Source organism: Diabrotica virgifera, chromosome 1, assembly GCF_917563875.1.
Source record: "Diabrotica virgifera virgifera chromosome 1, PGI_DIABVI_V3a".
In the NCBI taxonomy this organism is placed as follows: Eukaryota; Metazoa; Arthropoda; class Insecta; order Coleoptera; family Chrysomelidae; genus Diabrotica; species Diabrotica virgifera.
This window is the reverse complement of record NC_065443.1, coordinates 112583667-112593465: the sequence shown is the minus strand read 5'-3', so window position 1 is coordinate 112593465 and position 9799 is coordinate 112583667. Positions and strand designations below refer to the sequence as shown.

At 32.9% G+C, this 9799-nt stretch overlaps 1 protein-coding gene across 1 annotated transcript in view; it reads left to right on the top strand.

Moving 5' to 3' along the window:
- Window positions 1-4734: 4734 nt before the first annotated feature.
- The window catches only part of LOC114331166 (kinesin-like protein KIF11-B), a 68846-nt gene continuing 63781 nt past the window's right edge, over window positions 4735-9799 (top strand). The window contains exons 1-2 of the mRNA XM_028280658.2: window positions 4735-5989; window positions 9248-9524. Of these exons, the coding sequence (XP_028136459.2) occupies window positions 5919-5989; window positions 9248-9524 (348 nt within the window). The 5' untranslated portion in view covers window positions 4735-5918. The remainder of the gene's footprint in view (window positions 5990-9247; window positions 9525-9799) is intronic.

Sequence of the window (9799 nt, the reverse complement as noted above, 5' to 3'; positions counted from 1 at the left end):
GCATCCTATTCCGGCTGCAGCTCTTTGTTTATTGTCCACTCCGCTATATATCATCAAATGACCTTTATTAAGTTTAATTTCGCCTTTGCCTTTTTTCTTTGTTTCCGATACTGTTAGTATATCTAGTTGTGCTTGTTCAAATTCCTCTATTAAATCCTGTTCTTTTCCGTAAATACTTCGAATATTCCATGTTCCAATTTTCCATGTGCTCGCTCTTCCTTTTATCATATTTCGTTTTCCTTTTCTTATGCTGGTCGTCTCCATGTTTCCGTCCTGTATATGTTCCACTAGTTTTTTGAATTATCATGAAGAGTATTCGTACTTTCAATCGTATTTTTCTTTTTATTCCATATAAATTTTTCGCCATTTATAATTAATTTCTGGTACCCAATTACTACCTTTTTGTTCTGGTTTCTTTTATCTTTTGCTATTAATTGTAGGCTTTTCTGGATTTTGTTCTCTTGTTCTGTTTAATCATGGCGTATAAATATTTTTTGGCCTTTGACGTGTCTTAGTTTGTGTTTATTTTTCATTACATCTGCTTTTTCTCGATTGTTCAGTTTTAGTACGCACATTGTTTCGTTTATTTTTGTCAATTTTTTCGCTTTAATAACAACTTGTAGCTTGTTTTCGACAAATTTTTCTATTTCTTCTTGCGCTTCTTCTTCATTGTCCCGTATTTTAAATCCACTTATAATTATGTTATTTTTCTTCTTGTATTTTTCATGTTTTCGACTTTTTCTTCCAATTTTTCCAAATTTTCAACTTTCATCTTCAGTTCGTTAATTTCTTTCTTTAATTCTATATTTTCTTCTCTGAAAATTTTCAGTGTTTTTTTTTATATTCTTGAAAATCATTTTTAATTTCTTTCAGATCTTTACGCATTTCCGACGTCAAATTTGTTATTAAATTTTTGATTTCGTCCCAGTCGCTCATCCTTATGTGGTTTGTATCACTCTGTATAAATATATCTGTGTGTGTATAACAATGTATTGTTGTTGTAAATAATCGAACGCTGACAGAGCGCAAAGCTACCCAACCCAATTCAACCTTGCGAAGGTCAAGAAGCTTATCCCTGTCAGCTTTTTCTGTTGTTTGTTTATCTTTCTTTATAACACTGTTTCACACAAATACGTATAAAGAATTATCCATTTATTTTATGCTAATTACAATCTAATGTTACCTGTAATTGTCTCAGTGAATGTAGTGTGGATGACTAAACTCGTACCGGCCCAATGTATGAACTTTGATACGGAGCGATCACACACACATGTACACACTATCACGGTTCAACCTAGACTTCCTTTCAATTCCTAGGCTTCATAATGACGCATCATTAAATGCTCGTTGCATAATACATTATTAAAAACCAGTCTCGTTTTAACTGGCTTTAATAAAAGTCGTCTTTTTGTTCTACGAATATTTAACATACCGTATATGAATTTCGCACCAAATAACATTCCAAATACTATAATTGTTTTATTTTTATTTAATAATACAGTAACAAGTATTTTAAAATAAATTTCCTTGTAACAGACTCTAATAGAAACTTATCTTTTTCGGTGTACGAATATTTAACATTCCGTATATGAATTTGGCACCGAATAACATTCCGTATATGCGTTTGGAACCTCGCCGCCTATTGGTTAAAATATGACCGCGTGCTGCAACGAACCAATAGAAAACTCCTAGGTTCCAAATACATATACGGAATGTTTAGATGCATTCGGTACCCAACTAGAACATCGGTATTGGTGGGAAAGAAATAGAACTTGTAGATAGATACCTGCGGGTTATGAAATTATGAGTCACAGGGATAATCAGACTTATGAACTGAAGAGAAGAATCGGTCTTAGGTGCGCAGAATATGGAAAACTGAGAGAAACTTTTAAAAGTGAGCTGCTCACACGTCACAAAGAGAAAGCAATTTGATCATTGCATCCTCCCAGTCTTGACATACGGAGCAGAAACTCTTACCTCAACAAAACCCTCGGCTACCAAACTGAGAGTCACACAGAGAAGAACAGAGTGGTCCATGTTAGGAATAAATCTGCGAGACAGCATGAAAAACGAAGAGGTCGGGAAAAGAACCAAGGTAATTGACGTCATTGAAAGGATAACCAGACTAAAATGGAGAAGGACAGGACACGTAGCCAGAATCATGGCCAGAATGACAGATGGGCGATGGATAAAGAGGTTATTGGAATGGAGATCAAGGGAAGACAAGAGAAGCGTGTCAGTCGACCACCTACAAGATGGACCGACGATTTAAGAAGGCTAAATTAAAACTGGATGAAAGCGGCGCAAGATAGACGAGGTTGGAAACATGAGGAAGAGGCCTATATGCTCAGCAATGGACTTTTGAGGCTGGATAAAGATAAGGCGTGATTTTCGGAAATCTCAATGTAATCATTCAACAAATCCAAGCTAGATTTATAACTATGTACAAAGTGAACGACGATTTTAAAGTCTTAGATCCTAGAAGTGGATATCTTTTCAAACCGGATTCAAAATTTTTTGCAGAAGCCAGTAAATTAGATGATGCGTACCTGTCAGATTTAAATAATGAGTTTTTGGAGCAACTGAAATTTGTCAGAAAATCATTAAGGACACAGGTGGAATCGGCGAACTCTATTTATGATGCAGCCAAAATGATTACAGATATCTTCACTGCACTAGTGCTTGCATATCAGAAGTGTGTCCGTGTGTGCGTACAGAACTTTTTTCTAAACTTAAATTAATAAAATCATAATATCTTCGTAGTACAAAGTCAGAAGCACGGTTATCTTCTCTAGCGCTTATAAGTATTGAAAATGAAATTGCCCATCAGATATATATTAATAAAATTGTAGATATATTCGCTGACAGTAGTACACGAAGAAAGTTGTTTATGTCATAGAATAATACTATGTAATAATGTAATGATTTATTAATTTTTGTTCTATTTTATTCTATACCAATAAATATGAAAAATGTTGTTATAAACAGTGCGTGAATACACTATCACCAACACATAGACACATAGGAAATATAGGTATGAACGGTATGAATATAAGATTTTGTAAGTCACATTTAGTAATAATCCTGCGGGGGGACCCCGACGGAATTTGTTACGCCACTGGTCAAACGATTCCTTATTTGGAAACGAAAGAAATTAAGGTGGATTTTCATAGATCCGATGTCCGACGGTACGATGATACGATAGAAATTTCAGAGAATTTCATTGGCTGAAAAGTGACAGTTGGGTTTTCGTACGAAATTAAAAAGTCATCGGAAGAAGTTAAAATTATTTTAACTTTTGCACGAAAATCGGATGAATTTTGACATGACATTCTATCTTGAACGTCTTGATAACCTTACTTTTGTGAAGTGTTTATGTTTTTGATATATTGAAATGGAACAACAAAATTGTAATTATAAATGGATGTTGTTCTGAAACTATTTTCTTGTGGCATTTTTGTAATTAACTATTCTTAATGAGAAATAAGCCACAATTTTAATAAAAAAATGATTTTATTATTTAGTAAAATTGTATTTCCCATTAAAAACAGTTAATTATAAATGGATGTGATGGTACTTCTAACAATAACTCACATTTTTATCCTCTTCAAACAGATAATTTGACGAATCCATGATGATCCAAACAATAATAAGAATAAAATCGAAATAAAACTACCTCTATATGTTCCTGTTCAATATCCAACAGCAAACATTTGTATCAAATATCAATCCATGGAATAATCTGACATATTACACAAATGTCAAAAAATTTCGGATACGACAATCAAATATGAATATAATCGTACGAAAAAATTTCGTATTTCGTGTCTTCGGATATCGGATCTGTGAAAATTAGCCTTAAAGAGCGCTTTACAGCTTGCAATTCTACATGCAAGACGCAAGAAAGTTGCCTAAAGGCATGCGCAGTATGTCGTCAGTTGACTATTGCATGCAACTTCTTGCAATTGCGCGATAATCGGTTTGGTGCCATTTTTTCTGCAAGTTTTCATGCAAGTCTAGGGGAATTTGATTTTTCCACAATATCAAATGTCATTGACGACACGGATTCACGAATACATGCCGATCAGCTGTTTTCTGTTTGTGAAATATATCAACGATGGAAATGAATGAATAATGAAATGGCACTTTCTGAGATTCTATAATTATTGTAAATTGTATATTAAGCTACGGAAGCTCTCTCTCCTCTAGCTAAGTACCTTAGGATAATAATTAATTTGTGTTTCGCAGAAATAGTATTTCGAAATATAGATTTCTTTGTAATTGTTCAATTTTTCCCAAGGGTTTATTAAAATGTACATTCATTCCTAGAAAATTAGAGTCATTTTCATCATCTACTTGGATAAATTCTGTTGGAGATACATTATTACCCCTCTTCTTGTTCAACTAAGATCTTACTCACCAGCTCCGATCTCGGTGTTCTAAATTAGTGACTAAAAGGCTGGCTGCAGTAATAATAATACTTAAAGTTGCTGCTACCGCCTTTTTCCTTTTATATTTGGTTATTTCTGATAGTCTTGGCATTTCGAAATTTACCAAGTTAAATAAACAGCAATAAAGTAATTAAAAAAAAACAAAAGTTTATAAGTTAGGTTAAGGGTAAAATTTCAAATTGCATGCAAGCCGGGTTGCAAGCTGTAAAAGACCATGCAATTGACTTGCATGAAAGTCTTGCATGCAAGAGTATTGCAGCAAGTTTTCTTGCAAGCTGTAAAGCGGTCTTAAGAGCGCTTTACAGCTTGCAATTCTACATGCAAGACGCAAGAAAGTTGCCTAAAGGCATGCGCAGTATGTCGTCAGTTGACTATTGCATGCAACTTCTTGCAATTGCGCGATAATCGGTTTGGTGCCATTTTTTCTGCAAGTTTTCATGCAAGTCTAGGGGAATTTGATTTTTCCACAATATCAAATGTCATTGACGACACGGATTCACGAATACATGCCGATCAGCTGTTTTCTGTTTGTGAAATATATCAACGATGGAAATGAATGAATAATGAAATGGCACTTTCTGAGATTCTATAATTATTGTAAATTGTATATTAAGCTACGGAAGCTCTCTCTCCTCTAGCTAAGTACCTTAGGATAATAATTAATTTGTGTTTCGCAGAAATAGTATTTCGAAATATAGATTTCTTTGTAATTGTTCAATTTTTCCCAAGGGTTTATTAAAATGTACATTCATTCCTAGAAAATTAGAGTCATTTTCATCATCTACTTGGATAAATTCTGTTGGAGATACATTATTACCCCTCTTCTTGTTCAACTAAGATCTTACTCACCAGCTCCGATCTCGGTGTTCTAAATTAGTGACTAAAAGGCTGGCTGCAGTAATAATAATACTTAAAGTTGCTGCTACCGCCTTTTTCCTTTTATATTTGGTTATTTCTGATAGTCTTGGCATTTCGAAATTTACCAAGTTAAATAAACAGCAATAAAGTAATTAAAAAAAAACAAAAGTTTATAAGTTAGGTTAAGGGTAAAATTTCAAATTGCATGCAAGCCGGGTTGCAAGCTGTAAAAGACCATGCAATTGACTTGCATGAAAGTCTTGCATGCAAGAGTATTGCAGCAAGTTTTCTTGCAAGCTGTAAAGCGGTCTTTACTCGTCGGCAGTTGAAAACTGTTTGACCACTTAGGACCACTAGGACTTTTAACAAACAAAGGTAAAGTTTCATCTAAACTCAATAAAAAAGAAGAATGAAATTGACAACTGACAGTATTTTATGACACATGACATATCTGGCCGTTATATACAAAACTTTTTAAAAGCACGAGAATAGTGTTGTTTTTTAGTCAGTATTCAGATTTTTACAGTGGTTTTTTTGGTTTAGTTTGATTAAATATAGCAAAGAATATAGACATTCTTCGTAAGCTTACAATCCTTTGTGTGAGAAAACATGACAAGTATGGTGCAAAAAAGAAAAACTCCTCAGCACTTACAAAATGTAAAAGTGGTAGTGAGAATTAGGTAAGTAATGTATATCTTTGTACTTTTATTTATATTTTTAAATCATTTATCATTGGTTTTTAATTAGGGTTTTTTCTGTATCAAATTTTGGAATTTTATAATGGGGATAATAATAATAATGATGTTTATTTATTGCACTGTGCAGACCAACCAAGTACACAATAGACGGGATCAAATACTAGTTAATAAACTGACTAGGCCAGTGTTATTCAAGCTATGGGTTCGCGACCTCCTAAGGGGGTCGCGAAGCGTTACTCGGGGGGTCGCCGACTGAAAGAAAAGATCGAGGTTCTCACACAAAAAAAAAACACAATTTTGGTGGGTAGGATGTGCTTGTTTATGTTTTAAAAGTTTATCAATATTGTGGTGCTATTTTTAAAACGTTAATAATCAAATCATTGTCTAATTGCAGTCTATTTCTCTTCTTAGTTTTAATGTCTACCATTGAAGAGTACACAAGTATGAAGTGGCAAATAGCACTAATAATTTAAGAACAAAATATGTCAAAACTTTGCGAACAAAATTCCATTTTAAGCATGCCATCAACACCTAAATCTAGAAGACATTCTTTCATTTTTGTGCTGACATCAGCCAGATCTATTGATTTGTCCAAAAAAGGGTTTAAAATCCGTCTATGCCCATTGTCAGTTTGAGTGCAAGTCTGGAAAGTATGTCAAAAGTTGCTCTTGTAAATTATGCAAACTCTGTATCATGTAAGGAATGTGAGCAAATACTGAAAAACTTCTTCAGCTATTAAAATATTATCTTCCCTTCCTTGAAGATTCTTGTTCAAATTGTTAACGTGACTAAAAAGATCTGCTAAAAATGCTAATTTCAAGAGCCAATAGGGTCAGAAAAGCGATAAGCACATTTAGATTCTGCATCTTGTAAGAACATTAACAATTCACCTCTCAGTTCCAGAACTCTTGTCAATAACTTTCCTTTGGATATCTACCTTGACCTCTATGTAATAAAGGAGATTTTCTGAATAACCAGGTTTGCAAATCTTTACCTTTTTAATAGAATTCACAATTTTTATTGACAATTTTTATTACCTCCTTGAGCATGTCATTTAAATCAGAAGGTCTTAGCAGCTAGAGTCTGTCGATGAAGAAAACAGTGTGTCCAGGATATGTTTGGCATTATCGATTTTATTTTGCAGTGAATCCGCTATTTTTGCCGTTCATAGCTTTAGTGCGATCTCTACAAATAGTAATATACAAAACATACATCAATATGTAGTACCATTAATACATACTGTGAGTAGTAATAATAATTAGGAAATGGCAATTATCCAGTGAACATATTTTATAAAGTTATTTTAGTAAAGTGTTTAATGTTTTTTCACTATTGAGGAGGTTGGTGGACTCAACATTAAACAGCTTGAACAGCATACCGACTATTACTAGTATAAAGATATAGGTAGAACGGTAATAAATAAATTAAAAAAAAACAGTCATCTTGAAAATAAACAAATAAGTTTCTATTCGACAGAACTATTGGGACCGTGCAAGTTCAGAAAAGCGATACCTGGTTTCATAGCTCGGCAACATTTTTCGCACACTTCATTACATTGGCCAATCATATTGGTCCTGCTTTCTGGATAATTGTCAAGGCCATTAGCCCAAAAAAATTATAAGAAGAAAAAGTAAGATTTAGCTTATGTTATTAAAAGGTAAACAATTGTATGTAGTAAGTAAAATTAATTATTAAAATACAGTAGGTACTGCAAGCAAAATACAGTTAATTAAATATACTTTTATATAATAATTGCATATCATATCAATATTGTGAGCAACATACAATTTTTCTTCTTCAATGACAGTAGGTATGAAATATACGTCAATTTGACAATTTCAATTGACAATATGAATTTTTTAAGAAAGTTGATTTAAGAACTTAAGAAATATTTCTCCGCTATTCGCTCACGATTGTTTCTCATATCCCCTCCAAGTACTTGCACACTGCGAATAGCCACACTCATAAATATTACTTGTCACATTTGCTTAAAAAAAATTGATAGGTTCTTACCAGAAGTAATCAAATTAAGAGGGGACAGTAGTTAGTCGTTCTAACAATAATTATGTATCAAAATAAAAATTACAATAACATATAACATAAAGAATAAAAGTTAAATAATTTGAAAAACCAAATAAACAATAAATTCAAATAATTACCAACAAATGCAATAATGTCACTGCTACTTAACCACGAACGTCAAATTTCATAGTAAACAAGGTATCAACGACATACCATATTGTTTATCCTTGTTAACTTATTGTAGTTTCTATGGATAAGTGGCTTAATTTTGCAATACCCGTGTCTGTGAGTAAAAAAGAGACCTAGTATAAAAAGTAATTCGTGAATAATTTCATGCATGGGAAAAGTTAGAGTGAAAGAACTATATACATTTTTCATGTATTACAATGTATTATATATTTTAAACAGCCAAGATATTTGTCCTTTTATACAGTGTGTCAATTTAAAAAGTTGCCACCACCTATAATTTGGTCCCTATAGAAAATCTAAAAATATGCAAAAACACGTCAAATTTATGTGTGAGGGGGACATTTTGTATACCAGTTTTTTTACTAAATTACATCAACCCTATAGCGGGGGCAGACACAACCCCGAAAATCTTTAATGGAAAGGGGGGTTGAGTGATACCTCATTTTGAAGGTCATTAAATTACCTTTTCAAAAATACAACATGCCTTATATTTCTTTTCAGTACTTTTGGAAAAATCTTGGACTCAATACTCTAAAAAATTTTGGAGTTCTGAAGTCTATACTTAATATCTTTACTGTTTTACTTGATTTTTCCAAAAATACTTCAAAAAAATACTCTAAATACTTTAACACCCCAAAAAAAATTCAATTTGGAGTTCAATATTCCAAAAAATTTTTTGGAGTTCTGAACTCGATATTTAATTATTAAAATTAATTGTAAAAAAATTAAAATTACTGAAAAGAAATATAATGTATGTGGTATTTTTGAAAAGGTAATTGAACGACCTTTAAAATGAGGTATCACTCAACCTCCCTTTCCATTAAAGATTTTGGGGGTTGTGTCCGCCCCCGCTAGAGGGTTAGTGTAATTTAGTTGAAAACTGGTCTATAAAATGTCCCCCTCATAAATAAATTTGAAGTGTTTTTGTATATTTTTAGATTTTCTATAGGGACCAAATTATAGGGGTGGCAACTTTTTAAATTGACACCCTATATATTTACTATTTAAAGTAATCTTTACTGTTGTTAGGCCTTTACTTAAACAAGAGGAGGAACAAAATGTAAAAAGTGTTGTAACAGCTCATACTCACCGAGAATTAGTTCTCAAGGAGAAAAAGTATAGTTTTGACAGAGTTTTCAAACCAACAGCTACACAAATTGAATTGTATTTGAACGTTATTGCTCCTTTGATTCACGATGTGGTTGAAGGATATAATTGTACTGTGTTTGCATATGGACAAACTGGTACTGGAAAAACATATACGATGACTGGAGAAAAATGCAATCTAGTTGGAGATTGGAGGGAGGTAAGAATTATTTTTTTTATTTTTTTTTAGGTATATTTAGGTCTTTAACACCTTGGCTGAGTCTAGAGATATTTATAAACTTATGTGTTATTAGTGCGGTATGAGGCATATATACTCCATCTAATTTACTTACCATTGCATGTCATCCGCGTCATAGCCCGAGACATCACATGATACCAACACGAAATATTTAGGCGGTAGGTGTGTTCTTTTTTAGAATCACTTTGCCGAGTACACTGGCGTTACAGCCACTAGGCATATTTTATTATATACAC